The sequence below is a fragment of the Mobula hypostoma genome, chromosome 12 (assembly GCF_963921235.1).
Source record: "Mobula hypostoma chromosome 12, sMobHyp1.1, whole genome shotgun sequence".
Lineage (NCBI taxonomy): Eukaryota > Metazoa > Chordata > Chondrichthyes > Myliobatiformes > Myliobatidae > Mobula > Mobula hypostoma.
The window spans coordinates 60809691-60825582 of record NC_086108.1 but is presented as its reverse complement, the minus strand read 5'-3'; the positions used below and the strand labels follow the sequence as shown (position 1 = coordinate 60825582).

The following is a 15892-nucleotide window of genomic DNA, read 5'->3' as shown; positions in this document are numbered from 1 at the left end:
TGAACAGAACATAAAAGGAGCAAGAATTATTGAGGCCAAACATTTGAAAGTTACAAGAAACGGGAAAAAGTGTAATAGTTTATCAGTAATGGTTAACTTTGATGAAGAGAGATTGCCGACTAACGTTTACTTAGGGTATTTTTGTTATGCGGTTAGAATATATATACCACTGCCTTTAAGATGCCATAAATGTCAGAAATTCGGGCACATTGCCGCGGTCTGCAGAGGAAAACAAAGATGTGGGAGATGCGCTGGAATACATGAATATGGGAAATGTGAAGCAGGAGCTAGGCTGAAATGCTGCAATTGTGGCGAGGAACACAGCGCAGCTTATCGAGGGTACATTTATAGCAAGAAGGCAGCTGAGAACAATATGTGAAAATAACTCAAGGAATCAGTTATGCAGAGGCAGTAAAAGAATTTGATGAAAAAAAGGCTGTCAAGCAAACAAATACAGGGAATAATAAACTGGTGAATTGTGAGGGCTGTAATATGAAAAATAAGGATACACTATTAATGAGTAGAAAGCATTTCATACTTTTTATGGTGGATGCAATTAATTGTTCAGCGCAAACAAGCAAAAAAACTGAGAAAATTAAAATTATAGTCAAGTCTGTAGAAAAGTATCTTGGTATTAAAGGTGGGAAGAAGTCAAAGAAATGCTGAATGGAGGATCCAACAGTTCACAGGCAGGGGAGATGGAATCTTAATGGCAGTATATTTATCGCAAATGGTCAAGAATTTTAAAAAATATGTTTCAGAACTTAAGGAAAATCCTCAGATTTTATGGTTGAAGCCCAGGGTAAATGTGCAGAACTCCAACAACAAATGGAAGTACCCGACAAGAACAACTGTGAGTTGGAAAGAGATTGGAAAATGGAGGAAATTATTACAAGGATACAAAAGGAAAAGGAATTTGTTGCAAAGTGAATTATCTACATTCAGATAATAAGTGAAAACATGGAAGCAAATGAAGAAGAACTCCGAGATCTCAGTAAACAACTGCAGGCTACGATCCAAGAAAAGGAAAACCTGAAAAAGCAGATAGACTTGGAAAAACAGCAATTTTAAAAGTATAACGTGTGATAATTACTATTCGTTAACAAGACGATCTTAGTCTTACAAGTGATGTAGATGAAATCAATGTAATTGAGGTAATGCAAGTACATGAAAACTTGACAAAATTAGGGAAGAATAGCAGTTTGCGGCATTATCTAATGAGCACATTAAGCATTCACGAGGAATTGCAGATACAGAGTGATGCTAATAGAGAACAGCAGGCTGAACTAGATTGTCTAAAGTAGAGGACTCCGGGACATATTTGGTTGGAACACCACAAGTCTAGCAGGTGGCGGTAATGCACTGAAAAACTGGTTGCCAACCGCCATAAAACAACAAAGAAGAAGAAGAAGCCCTGTTCACAATATAGATTAACGATTTGGAAAAAGGACTGAGTGTAGCATATCACATGTTGATGACATTTAATTGAGTGGAAAATCAGAGGATGCAGAGATATAGATAGGTTAAGCAAATGGACACGGGTCTGGCAAAAGGAGCATGACTTTGGTAAATGTGAGCTCATCCACTTTCCAAGAGAAAATAGAAAATCAGATTATTAATTAAATGGTGAAAGATTGCAGCATGCCATTGTGTAGATGGACTTGGGAATGCTAGTGCATGAATCACAAAAGGTTGGTTTGTAGGTGCATAATCAAGAAAGCATATGGAATGTTAGTCTTCATTGCTGGAAGGATTGAATTTAAGAGCAAGGGCTTTTGCTGTAACTGCACAGGGTACCGGTGAGGCTGCATCTGGAGTACTGCATGCGGTTCTGGGCTCCATACTTGAGGAAGAATACATTGGCTTTGGAGGTAGTGCAGAAGAGGTTCACCAGGTTGATTCCGGAGATGAGGGAATTAGCCTATGGCGAGAGATTGAGTCACTCACTAGAATTCAGAAGAATAAGATGGGATCTTAGCGGAACATATAAAATTGTGAAAAGGATAAATAAGATAGAGGCATGAAAGTTGTTTCTATTGGTCACTGAGAATAGAACTAGGGGACACAGCCTCCAGATGTTTGGGAATAGATTTAGGATGGCGGTGAGGAGAAACTGCTTTTTTGAGAGATTAGTGAATCTGTGGAATTCTCTGTCCAGGGAAGCTACCTCATTTAATATAGACACAGTTAGATGGATTCTTGCATATCTGGGGAATTAGGGGCAAGTGGAAAAGGAAAAGGCAAGTGGGCGGAGATTGGTCCCTGGCCAGATCAGCTATGACATTGTTGAACGGCCAGATGGTCCACTGCTGTTCCTATTTCTTACGTAAACCAACACTTGCATTTCGCAATTATTGTTGCACAACTAAAAATTAAAATGGAGAATAAATCCGATCTAAATCAAAAATAAAACAATTAACATTTAGACTCCGGTGCTGTACATTTGGCGACAAGATGTATTTTGTTACAGGTTTTTTTTCGCGCGTTGTGCAGCTTTAAGGGGCGGTGAAATTAGAAGTGACGTTTGTTCCGGGTTAAAGATGGTGTTTCTGACAGAAAACATGGCAGCCGTCAAGAGACGAGCGTTTGTTGTGGGAGTGGGAATGACCAAGGTATATATGTGACAGAAAAAAAGGGCAAAGTTTGCGCACGGGTGCTTTACAGCGGTGTTATCTACAGTAAAGAGACCGATGCCTCTCTGGCTCATGTCCCGGACAGAAGACTTTGGGTGGCTCTTTAAACGAGCTTTATATGGGTTAGCTTGTCACATAGCCGGCCAACAGGGCTCTCCTGGAGAATGAGCAAATGCATTGGCACATCCGCAAGGGCCAAACGCTCCCGTTTATCCTTGTAAGATGACGACCGAAAGAAGCAGAGAGTGCAGCATACACTAGCATATGCTTCTGTGGGGCACGACTGTGGTTCAGTCAGTGTTTGACGAATTCTATCCGACCTCCCCGAACTTCAACAACGCTGCTCATTCTTACCGTATTCTGGAGGCGGGGACGGGTTATATTATAGAAGTGTGAAAGGTGGAGCTTTTGATATTACTAGATATTGTGTTTCTTTTCCTTTTTAGTTGGTGTGCTTTTCTCTATTACATTTTACAGATTGTAGTTGAGTCAGATCTTGTTGACAGTTCTAAACTGACTATATGGTGTTTTAACTTTTGAAAGAACATCATGTTTGCAGTTACCACATAGTGCTTCAAACATATGACTAGGATTTGCTGATTTGGGAGGGCAAATTTTATCAACTTGGCTGAGCACTGAATGGTTGGGTCTAATCTAGTTGAGGTTTCTCTATGTTATGGAGGGGAATTGCCCCTTGGATCATACCAGGCCAATACTGAAGGGTTCAAAAGCCCTTCACAAGAATCTCTACATAGGTGTCACCTCACAGGCAACTTGGTGGTTCCCAGCTAAGTGTGTCTAGTAGCTGACATGCCCTGAATAAACCATAAATAATACCCAGGAAGAGAGGCTTTTTATCACTAAGTATTGAGATTCATGTAATGAGAGAGAGCAGGGTATAAAGAAACTAATTAATTGTGAGCAAAGTATTCTTGGACTGAAAACACCATGATGTCTTGAGGAAAAATAAAATGATCAACTGCTACTTGAATGCTGAGATCCACAAAGAACTTGTGACATAAGGAACAGATAATGAGGGGAAAGGGGCAAAGGAGATCCAACATTTGATTATGTGTGTCCCAAAGACCCTCCCTGCTGAGAGCCAAACGTGGAGGAGAGCTTATCAAAAACAGGGAACAATCAGTTCCTGGTGGTCGGAGCACCTTGGAGGTTCCCCACAATGTGATGGTCTTTGATGCAGATGACTACATTCCGCAGGGTGCGATTTGCCACCTGGCAAGAAATTGAAAACAGCATCAATCATTTTGTAAAACAACGTTCAAGAGCAGATTTAATCCTTGCTGATATAGTTAAAAGATGGTGGAGAAATACTCCTAAAATCATATCTTAAAAACAGTGGTATTTCTACATTTTCCCACTAAAGAGAGCATCCACTCCTGTCAAAACTTGTGAAGATCTTATATTTCATTCCAGTCCCCATCCCTCTGCTCTTATAAACGCCAGCATATTGAAGCCCAGTCTATCTATTCTTTCCTCAAAATAATCTGTCTACACCAATTCATCAAGCAAAAAACACTGAACTGTATTCAAAGTGTGAAAGGGATACCACTGTCACAATGGATTAGGATTTTTGATGAGTGTGTTTCAGTACTTCCACGAGTTTGTTAATGTAATTAGAAAGATTGCACCAGTTCTTGGAAGGATGAAAATGTATTTGAGAGGCTGCTGTACATTTTGAGGGTTTGGAAAGGGAAGTGCATTGTGGATAAGTTATAAATACAAGAGATTTTACAGATGCTGAAAATCCAGAGCAATGCACATAAAATGTTGGAAGAACTCATCCTCATCTATGGAGAGGAATAAACAGTCGATGTTTCAGGCTGTGACCCTTCATTGGAGCTAGAAAGGAAGGGGGCAGAAGCCAGAATAAGAATGTGGGAGACGGGAAGGAGTAGTACAAGATGGCAACGTGATTTTCCCCCACCTTCTTATTCTGGCTTCTGCCACCTTTCTTTCCAGTCCCGATGAAGGGTCTCAGCCTGAAACCTTGACAGTTTATTCCTCTCATATGTGCTCCCTTGTGTCCTAAGTCCCTGCACGATTGTGTGTATATTATTGTGGCAATGTTGGTGCTTTGTTAAGAACAAGAGGTCAAGAGTTTCTTTCTTTTAGAGTGTTGAGGATGATAGGTTTGGAAGTTGTGTTATATCAACATCACTTATAGTTTAGCGGATCTGGGGGTTTTGGCAACAAGCTCTTGGAGAGGCCAAGAGTGGGATAACAGAGAAACCAAACAAAAACTCTTTGCAGGAGCCAAGTGTACTTTGTCCAGCAGCTCTGCTCTCTGAAAACAGCCTGAGGAGTCAGCTAACTGGATTGTCTCGAATTTAGTGTCAAAAACAAACCTACTGCACTCCTCACATTTGTTTTGGTGATGGGGGGTACATTTTCCTGCATGTTATCCGACAGCCTGACCATTGTCTTCAGGTTTTCTTGGGCTCCTTGATGAATCATTTAAATGTTGCTGGATAGTGGGTATGAAATCATTGCTGATTTATCCGCTTCTGACTCATAGGGGAAGGCGTTTCACGGTCCTTTTCCCATTGCCCCATGATGTAGGACAGTAGCATTGGTTACAGTACCATGGATCCATGTCACTGGGTCTTCATTCAGTTGTGATTCAATACCCTTCCCCCTCCTCAAATCACCACCCTGTTACAGAATAAATTGCTGTCAGTAAGCACAAGCACCCCAGTATATCCAAATCCTCTTTAGAAATATAGTTGTATGACTTATCTATTCAATTTTCCAAATTTGAAGGGTCATTTGTTATATTATGAATTTGTCATTAGTATTGAATTTCTCCCAAAGCTTTTCAAGTAAGATGCAGTTAACAGTTATTGTCAATAAATGAGGGAATGTGATTTTTTTCCCCCCTCTAGTTTGAAAAGCCTGGGGACCTAGACTATCCTGACATGGCAAAAGAAGCAGGTAGGGGAATCATTTTGGCAATTTTTTTTTGATTATTCGTAATGAGAAGTTGGACATTTTAAATAGAAGAACTCACTGACTATCAGGATGCTTTAATACCATGATATTGTATTTGTCTCTTAATGTTAAAATTGACGGTGAACAAAGTATGTTCAAGAAGTGAGATATTTGGAGTTGGTCCCAAAGAACATTCTGAGGTTTTAAGGTTGTTTGATATACAGTTAATGTCAAGTGGTTAGCCCGTAGCATGGAGTAATCCGAAGCCAGGTCGAACTGTGTGAATTTATGAATAGAACAATGTAAAGTCCTGTAGCAATCAGTTACGTTTCGCAGTTTATTCATATTAAAGAGAAACCAGAGCTTTCTCACAACCAGAACAAAAATCAAACTGTTGGAAGAACTCAACAGTCCAAGTAGCATCTGTGGAGGCTGTTCAGTGGATTCTGGTTAATTGGGACACATCGGGACCAGTACATTTTGGCTCAATTAAGCATCTGCCCAAATTAGCTGAAGTTTCATGGTAATTATGTACTTAAATGAAATAAAGGACAAATTAGAACACTACCAATACTACTATAGTATTATAAACCTGTTAGTTCCTAATATTTAGAGACAGAGGAATTCATCTGCATTGTGGTCTTTTGACTGTAAATGAACAAAATCAGCAGACATCTTGTGCAGTAATGGACTGCCTTCATACAATGCTGTCAATGATTGCATCCTCCAAATCTTCATTTTCATTGTAACGTTCAGATAATTGTTGATACCTTAAGATTCTTTCGAGTTCCTAACTTGTTGAAGTAGTGAAATCATTTCAGTTTCATTCCCGGCTCTTTCTGGCATCCTCAAACGTGAGTGCTTGAAATTGCAGTGAGCAAACCAGTTCTGAATTGTCTTACTGCTTATTTCTCACCAACTAGCAGTGACAAAAATCACTGTTTTTTGAACACAAAAACATACAACTGGTGTTATTTAAAAGCTGTTCTCTTGAAGCATGGTGTAGTGTCTAACAGCCACGTAATGCATGCGACTGATGATGGTTAGAAACTTTGGCAACAGTTTCCTGTCCCAATTAAATTGCATTGTGTCCCAAATACATGAAGGGTATCCTGGCAACTTTCTCGATTAGTTTTTATACTTTAAGAGTTGTCCCAAATTAGCAGCTGCCATGATTAACTGATGACCCAGTTAACCAGAATCCACTGTAATGAGTTTCTGTGTTAAGACCCTGCTTCAGGACTGTGGAGTGGTTGGGGCGGGGGGAGTGGGTAGTGGGCTAAGAAAGGATGGCCATTCTCTAGGAGTGCAAGGAAAAGGTGGGACAGAAACAAGCTGATGATGGGGTAGATGGATCCAGCAAAAGGGAAATAGGCAGGTAGAGTCAGGTAGAGAAAGGAAGAGGGATGGAAAAGGTGGAGAAAAGAGAGAAAGTATGAATGGACTGGTGGGAGTGGGATAGGAACACGGGTATGGGTTACCTAAAATTAGAAGATTCATTTTTCATACCTTTGTTACAAACTGCCCAATCAGAATATGAGATGTTGTTCTTCTAGTTTGTGTTTGGCCTTACTGTTGTAGTAGAGAAGCCCAAGAACCGATCAGTGTGGGAATGGGAGAGGAAGTTGAAATGACGTGCGACCACAAGCTCAGAATGGCTGTTACAGACAGATGCTGTGCAAAACTATTTGTTCTCTGCATTGGCAAGACTGAGCTTAACCATTTCGTTATTTACTTATTTACTACTTTCTTAATTACCACATCAAATGAATTGGTGGCATTATCCTGAATTTGATAAATAAATTCTATAGATGAGAAAATATAATTTGTTATTTGCTTCCCCTTGTAGCGGAGAAGGCGCTGGCTGATGCAGGCATTGCATATTCTGCTGTGGAACAAGCTTGTGTGGGTTATGTGTATGGTAAGGGATACTTACCTAGGATCAATTACTTTGATAGTCCTATAGCTTATCAATATGATAATTCTTTCCACAAAGAGACATTTGTGTTGAAAGCCACCATGACAATTGTGGCATTCCTCAGAACTGCTCCCACACTGTCAAACGTCCTTTGTCTATGATGCAATGTCTGTGGCTTTAGTTAAATGCAAAATTTCTGGCATGTCTTAAACACTGCAGCTGTGGCTAAACTATTCAAAAATATTTAAATGCAATAGGCCATAGTGCTGTGAAATATTGTAAATAAAATCCAAATTAAGCCTGTGAAGTATTCATAACCCTAGGCTGGATTGTATTTGACCTGGCCAGTACCTCATGGTTATTCCTGCCGTGACTGTCCACGTCTTTTGTAGCCATACAGCTCCCAGTGGTCTTACTGCAGCTGTTCCACAAGGTGGAGTGGACCATGAGTGGCAAATCAGCCTTGGAAAGGGCAATCTGAGGCCCTGCTGACAGTCTACTATCAAACCCCAAATAAGCAAAAACTGGATCTTTAAAGATTATCTTTATTTTTCACATTTTCATCAAAACATATAGCGAAATGCCTTATTTCAAAGGTTCAAAGGTACAATTTAATGTCAGAGAAATGTATACAATATACATCGTGAAATGCTTTTTCTTTGCAACCATCCACAAAAACAGAGAAGTGCCCCAAAGAATGAATGACAGTCAAATGTTAGAACCCCAAAGTCTCCCCCAGCTCCTTCCTCCCGCACATAAATGGCAGCGAGCAACGAGCACCCGTCCCCCCACTGGCAAAAAAAAAGCATCGGCACCCGCCACTGAGCGCTCAAACGTGAGCAAAGCAACAGCAAAGACACAGACTTGCGGCTATCCCAAAGACTTCGTGTTTCACCTAGTATTCGACATACCACAGGCTCTCTCTCTCTCTCCCTAATAAGGGAGAAAGAAGTGTCTCCACTTTCCCAGCGAGCGGGGAGACATATCAAACTCGCTGCTTTACCATGTTAATACTCTGCCACGTCGCTGTTCTCGAGCTCTGTGCCTGAAGATCTCAAAGATCCTGGGTCTCCAGGTGCACAGTCACAGATATCCCAACTCCCCCGACGACACACGGGTCTCCTTTCGTGACACTGACCCTCAATCTGCCCGTCTCCAGAGCCCCGAGACCCTAGACTTTTGAATCCAATCCTTTGGCGTGCTGAACAACGGCCAGTTAAAGAACCCCGATAGCAGGTCCTATTCCCGCAAAGAACCGTAGTCAGCGTGTAACTCCAGGTCAGGATCTTCAAAAGAACCCTGAAAGGGAAAGATCGAGATATTAAAGATGGAAATAGAGCTGTTTCTGAAGATGCAAGCAAAGGAGTGGCCATTAGATGCCATTAACCTCCTAAGCTCCATATCAAAGACCACAATACCAGCGTGTGCTGAGGGCAGCATGCAAGTGTTGTCATGCTTTTGGCGCCAATATAGCCTGCCCACAACTCACCCATAACCCATATATCTTTGGAATGTGGAGGAAACCCGCACAGTCATGGGAAGAATTTACAAACTCCTTACAGCCATTGTTGGGCATTGACCTCTGATCACTGGTGCTGTAATGCATAATGCTAACCTGTTGCACTACCATGCCGCCTACATATGAATGCGTTCGAAATGTAAATGATTTTAAAACAGTTAAACTGATGTGAATTAATTAAAATTAAATTTAGCATAAAAGATGTCACTCATTGACCAAGGTCAGTGGAGGCTTGCTAGGTGCACTTACTATCTCTGGGGTAAGGCTGAGGAGCAAGATAAAACAATATTGGCACAAATCTTTACAGGGCAGCCTTGGACACGATAGTGAATCAATCTTCTTGCTAATTAAAGCAGAGAATGTAAATCCTCAGAGATCCCTGAAGGCTGGGTGCTTAGTCTATTCCAAGGCTAGGATCATTAATATTTGAGCTGCTAAAAGATATGGGAAGAAGGTGGCAGAGTGGATGAAACACAGGATCATCTGATCTATTTGAATGATGGCGTGTGTTCCAGAGGCTAAGTGATCATCTTCTGGTTCTGCTGTTTCTTTCTTGTAGCATTTATTTTTAGCTTTGGGTACAGTCTTTTGTGGATGCAGCTAGGTTCAGAACTAGGAGTAATGATTTTATGTTGTCCTTCTTATGAAGGTGACTCAACTTGTGGCCAGCGTGCAATCTACCACAGTTTGGGAATGACTGGAATTCCTATCATTAATGTTAACAACAACTGCTCGACTGGTTCTACAGCTCTGTTCATGGCCAGACAGCTGATACAAGGAGGTAAGTTATCACAGCTTTAGAATTAAATACAAGTAGCAAAGCCTTTGAGTTGGAGTAAACTAAATTAGAAGTAAGTTAATTAAAAATAAGATAATAAAGAGAAAAATGTGCCAGATATTTTAGTATCCTCCCCCCCATATGCTCATTAATTTTATGATCTAATAAGAATCATAAAAATTAATGTAGTTATCTTGATACAGATTGCATCCTAGCTACTTTTAGATAGTAGTGACCTGGACCTCAATGCTGAGGTTACTGGCCAGGGAGAGGATGCTGACCATTGTTTGCTTATTCTTGAAATGAATTTCAAGAATTTAGTGAAGACCGCTTTGGCTGTCTGCTCTAGGTAGCCTTGGTCTCAGAAGCATATCGTACTGCAGGATCACTACTGTTGGTAGATGTCTGAGTATAGCAGCTTGTCGACTCAAGTTTGGGTGGCTATGACTCTGGAGTGTTGTCAGGTTGTTCTGAAGATTGGCTCCTTTACCTGGAAACTTTGGCTGTGAGGTGCATCAAAGGATGTCCAGGCCATGCACCTGGATCGTGCATAAGTAGTGGACAGAATGCCCTTCACAAACCAACCAACTATCTTCTCCGTTTGGGTTTCTCATTCAGTCTTATCAATAACTTGAGAATCTACAAAATAGCCCTGATGCTTAGGAACTGCCTGTGGTGAAGAAAATACCTTGGCCCCCATCACCACCTCTCCAGCATAATTTTCCAGTGGTCTGATGTCTACTCTTGCCTCTCTTATACATTTTATATGTGTAAAGAAACTTTTGGTAACCTCTTTAATATTATTGGCTAGCTTACCTTCATATTCAATATTTTCCTTCTTTATGATATATTTAGTTGTCTTCTGATGGTTTTTAAAAGCTTCTCAATCTTGTAGCTTCTCACTATTATATGCCCTCTCTTTAGCTTTTGTGATGGCTTTGGCTTCTCTTGTTAGCCACAGTTCTGTCATCTTGCCTTTAGAATACTTCTTTGGGATGGATCTATCCTGTGCCTTCCAAATTGCTCTCAGAAACTCCAGCCATTACTGCTCTGCTGTCATCCTTGCTAGTGTTCCCTTCCAATCAATTTTGGCCAGTTCCTCTCTCATGCCTCTAATTCTCTTTATTCTGCTGTAATACTGATACATCTGAATTTAGCTTCTCCTTTTCAAATTGCAGGGTGAATTCTATAATATTATGATCACTGGCCGTTAGGGGTTCCTTTACCTTAGGCTCTCTAATCAATTCCAGTTAATTGCACAACACTCAATCCAGAAAGGCTCACCCCCCAGTGGGCTCAACCATGAGCTACTCTAAACAGCCATCTTGTAGGCATTCTAGAAATTTCCCCTCTTGGGATTCAGCCTGATTTTCAATCAACTTGTTTTTCCCAATCTACCTGCATATTGAAATCCCCCCTTGACTATCATAACATTGCCCTTTTGACATGCTTTTGTTATCTCCCTGTGTAATTTGTAGACCACATCTTTGCTACTGTTCAGAAGTCTGTATATAAATCCCATCGGGGCCTTTTTACTACCCTGCAGTTTCTTAACACAATCCACAAGGCTTCTACACCTTCTGATACTATGTTACCTCTTTCTAATGATTGATTTAATTTCTTTACCAACAGAGCCACCCCACTCCTCTGCCTACCTGCCTGTCCTTATGAAACAATGTGTACTCTTGGACATTAAGCTGCCAGCTATAATATTTCAGCCACGATTCTTTAATGCCCATACATAATACAGTGGTGCTAGAAAGTTTATAAACCCTGTAGAATTTTCTCTATTTCTGCATAAGTATGACCTAAAATTTGGTCAGATCTTCACGCAAGTCTTAAAACTAGATAAAGAGAACCCAATTAAATAAGTAACACAAAAACATCATACTTGTTCATTTATTTATTGAGAAAAATGATCCAGTATTGCATGTGTTTGTTGGAAAAGTATGTGAACCTCTGGGGTAATGCCTTCTACAAAAACTGTTCTGCATCAGGTGTTTCAATCAATGAGATGAGATTGGAGGTGTGGGTTGTAGAGGTTTTCTGCTATATATATATATGTATGTATGTGTGTGTGTATATATATATATATATATATATATATATATATATATATATATATATATATAAAAAGACACACAAAAGTCAGGTTACTAACAGAGCTGGCTCTTCTCAAATAAAAAATATCTGTTTATGTTCACCATACCTTGATCAAAACAACTTTCAGAGGACCTTAGAAGAAGAATTGTAGAGACGCATGAAGTTGGAAAAGGCGAGAAAAGCATTTCTAAAGACCTGAGTGTTCATCAGTCCACATTAAGAGAAATTGTCTACAAATAAAAGAACTCCCTAGGAGTGGGCATCCTGCAAAGATCACACCAAGAGCACCATGTGCAATGCAGAAGGAGTTGAAAAAGAACACAAGGGTAACAGCAAAAGACCTGCAGAAATCACTAGAATTTGCTAAAGTCTCTGTTCATGTGTCCACTATAAGAAAAACACTGAAGAAGAATGGTGTTCATTGAAGGACATCACAGAGGAAACCACTGCTGTCCAAAACAAAAACATTGCTGCCCATCTCAAGTTTGCAAAAGCCCATCTGGATGTTCTGCAATATTTCAGGGACAATGTTCTGTGGACAGATGAGACAGAGCTTGAGCTTTTTGGCAGAAATGCACATTGCTATGTTTGAAGGAAAAAGAGCACTGCACACCAACACCCAAACCTTATCCCAACTGTGAAGCATGGTGGAAGGAGCACCATAGTTTGCCATTGCTTTACTGCCTCAGGATCTGAACAGCTTGTAATTGCTGAAGGAACAATGAATTCAAAATTGTGTCAGGACATTTTACAGGAGAATGTCAGGGTAGCAATCTTTTACCTGAAGCTTGATAAAAGTTTGATAATACAACAAGACAATGATCTGAAAGATGAGAGTAAATCACAACAGAATGGTTTAAAAAGAAGAAAATTCATGTTTTGGAATGGCCAAGTTAAAGTCTTGACATTAATCCTGTAGAAATATGGGAAGACCTGAAGCAAGCAGTTGATGCAAAGAAGCCCACCAACATCCCAGAGATGAAGCAGTTTTATAAGGAGGAATGGCCTAAAATTCCTCCAAGCTGATGTGCAGGACTGATCAACAGTTACCAGAAATGTTTGGTTGAAGTTATTGCTGTACAAGGGTGTCACACCAGTTACTGAAAGCAAAAGTTCACATACTTTTTCCAACAAATACATGTAGTATTGGATTATATTTCTCAATAAGTAAATGAACGAATGTAATGTTTTTTGTGTTATTTATTTAATTGGGTTCTCTTTATCTAGTTTTAGGACTTGCATGAAGATCTGATCATATTTTAGGTCATTTATGTAGAAAGAGAGAAAATTCTACAGTGTTCACAAACCTTCTAGCATCACTGTACGTGCCATTCATATATACATACCAATTTGTAATTGTGCTACAAGTTCATCTACCTTATTCCATATACTGTGTGCATTCAAATGTAACACCTTCAGTCCTGTATTCATCACCCTTTTCAATTTTGTCCCTTTTACATTGCGACTCATCCCATTGACTGCAATGTTGCTGTATCATCAGTCTGTCCTTGTTTGCAGTCTCTATCGTCACACCTGGGCTTCCTGGAATGGCAGTGTCTCAGTTTCAGAATTTGTAAGTTAGTTCTTAAATCTCCTTTTGCTTGCTGTTCCACTTTGATAATCTCATTTAAACCCCTGTCTCTCAGATTTCTGAACTCCTCCCACTACAGCCTTGAATATCTAAGATTTCAGAGTCACATACAGCAAGGAAATTGACATTTTATTCTCTCCATATGGTTATCACCTCTGTCCATCCCTCAGATTTTACCACTCACCTACACATTCTGGGCAACTTACAATGACCATTTAAACTATCAGCCTGCACATTTCTTGGGACTTGGGAAGAAACCAGAACACCCAGAGGAAACCCTTATAATCGCAGGAAGGCCCTTCCTTTTTGTTTTGCACTATTTGCTTATTTTGTAGTAATTTTATGCCTTTGCACTGTACCACTGCTGCAAGACAACAAATTTCATGTCATATAAGGTGTTACGAGAATACACATAAAATTAAGATGTTTGCTGGCCTGGGCTAGCATCAGTGGCATCAGCAGTTGGTCTGCCACCTGCCCTCAGGGGAAGGAGAGATAAGGAACAATGGAGCAGCGTCTGGAGATGTGTAATGAAGGGATGTGGGAGAGAGAGCTGTCTGGAGCGGCTCCCCCCTTTGAACCCTGAACTGTTTGAAGTGATGGACAGGCGATACCCCAGCAGGGGGATAAAAAGGGACAGGTTCGCTAAGACAGGGACACACGCCACCCGAGGTAACGAGACCCTGGAAGCGGTGCGCCTCTCGCGAATGGGTGAGAAGTATCAGACAACGACAAGGGTGGAAAGGTACGATCAGCGGGAACCCGGTGTGTGTCCGCCCTTGCCTGGGTGCCGGGTTCACTGCAGAGGATCGACCGCATCTGGAGGAGGGGTCACAGTCGGTGACCTCAGGTGACATCACCAAGGACCCGCCCAAAAGCTGTTTGTGAGCCATCTCGCTGGTCTGTGAGTGAAGCAGTGTTCTGAATGATCAGTTGTTCCTATTCTCTCTGTCTCTTCCCCCACGTTGTCCATCGCCATGGCAACGATTACTGCGAACTGAACTTTGAGTCATTTTGAAATTTGGTCATTTACCCCTAGACAACGATAGAGCTTGATTGATGCTGTTATCTTAATTCTGTGCACATGTGTGTTTATCATCACTGAACTGTTGCAGTTATTATCCTTTCGATTACTGTGTTGCTTGTTTCTTTAATAAGACTTTCTTAGTTCTAGTACTCTAGACTCCAACTGAGTGATCCATTTCTGCTGGTTTGGCAACCCAGTTTCGGGGTACGTAACAAAGGCAATGATAATAAATTTGGTTTTGGTTCAGAGATTATGTAAATTCTGTACACGCAGAGGTCAGGATTGAACTAGGGTTGCTGGATTTGTGAAGCCTTGGCTCTATTAGTTGTGCCGTACTTTAAAATCACTGATCCTTAAATGACCAGGGATTCCGTTACAAAAACTCTAATCCAAGGAATTCCCTCCCTAAAGCTTCCATGTCTCTCCTTATTTGTACAGAAGAATCCTTAAACCAACAAGTTCAGTGTCAGCTGCTGTGATACCTGGTTACATTAGTCATGTTCATTTAGATTAATGTTCCTCTGAAGTACTTTGAAACATCTTGTTACAGTAAATTACTGCTAAATTGCACTTTCCTGTCTGAGTTCGACTTGCACAATTTGTGGACAGGGTTATCAAGATCTTTTATTACATACCAGCTGTCTGTAATGGTGGCGGAGGTCAGATTTTCCAGTAAATGACTGGTAGGGTACTCAAGTACAGATAGAGATAGATTTGAACATGATGGACCAAATGTTTTAGGATAAAATATCATTGTTGAGTATAATTGAAATCGAAGTAATGGATAATCTGTGGCTAACTTCATGGATAATTCTAATAACTGATTTCTATTCACACGAACATTATAAGAATATAATATACTTCTCCGATGTTTTAAGGACTGGCTGATTGTATCCTTGCTTTGGGATTTGAAAAAATGGAAAGAGGATCTCTTACTGCAAAGGTAGAGAAGAATTTTTTGTGAGTTTGAAACAAAATTTGACATGTCTTAAACTTGTACTTCTGTAAGTTCAGATTTTTTTGTACTCTGCATCAATATAATCCATAACAATTTACTGAAAATTTAAAAAAAATTGCAGATGCTGGAAATCTGAAATAAAAATAGAAGTAATTTGTTTTATTTTTCCCGTTTAATATTCCTTCCTACTTTGTCTCCAGCGATTTTCCTTCCTTGTATGAAGACATGTTTTAGGGAGAAAACATTATAGAGTCAAAGTCACATCATTGTCATATGCACAAGTATACGTATGCACAAAGTGCAATGTAAAACTTGCAGTTGCATCACAGATCCATAAGACCATAAGATATAGGAGCAGGAGTAGGCCATTTGGCCCATTGAGTCTGCTGTGCCATTCAATCATGGGCTGATCTAAT

General features: G+C 40.3%; 1 protein-coding gene across 1 annotated transcript in view; it reads left to right on the top strand.

The window, feature by feature from the left end:
* The first annotated feature begins 2533 nt into the window (after positions 1-2533).
* The window catches only part of scp2a (sterol carrier protein 2a), a 99377-nt gene continuing 86018 nt past the window's right edge, over positions 2534-15892 (top strand). The window contains exons 1-5 of the mRNA XM_063064239.1: positions 2534-2612; positions 5537-5585; positions 7432-7503; positions 9669-9800; positions 15397-15461. Coding sequence (XP_062920309.1) covers positions 2541-2612; positions 5537-5585; positions 7432-7503; positions 9669-9800; positions 15397-15461 — 390 coding nt within the window. The 5' untranslated portion in view covers positions 2534-2540. The remainder of the gene's footprint in view (positions 2613-5536; positions 5586-7431; positions 7504-9668; positions 9801-15396; positions 15462-15892) is intronic.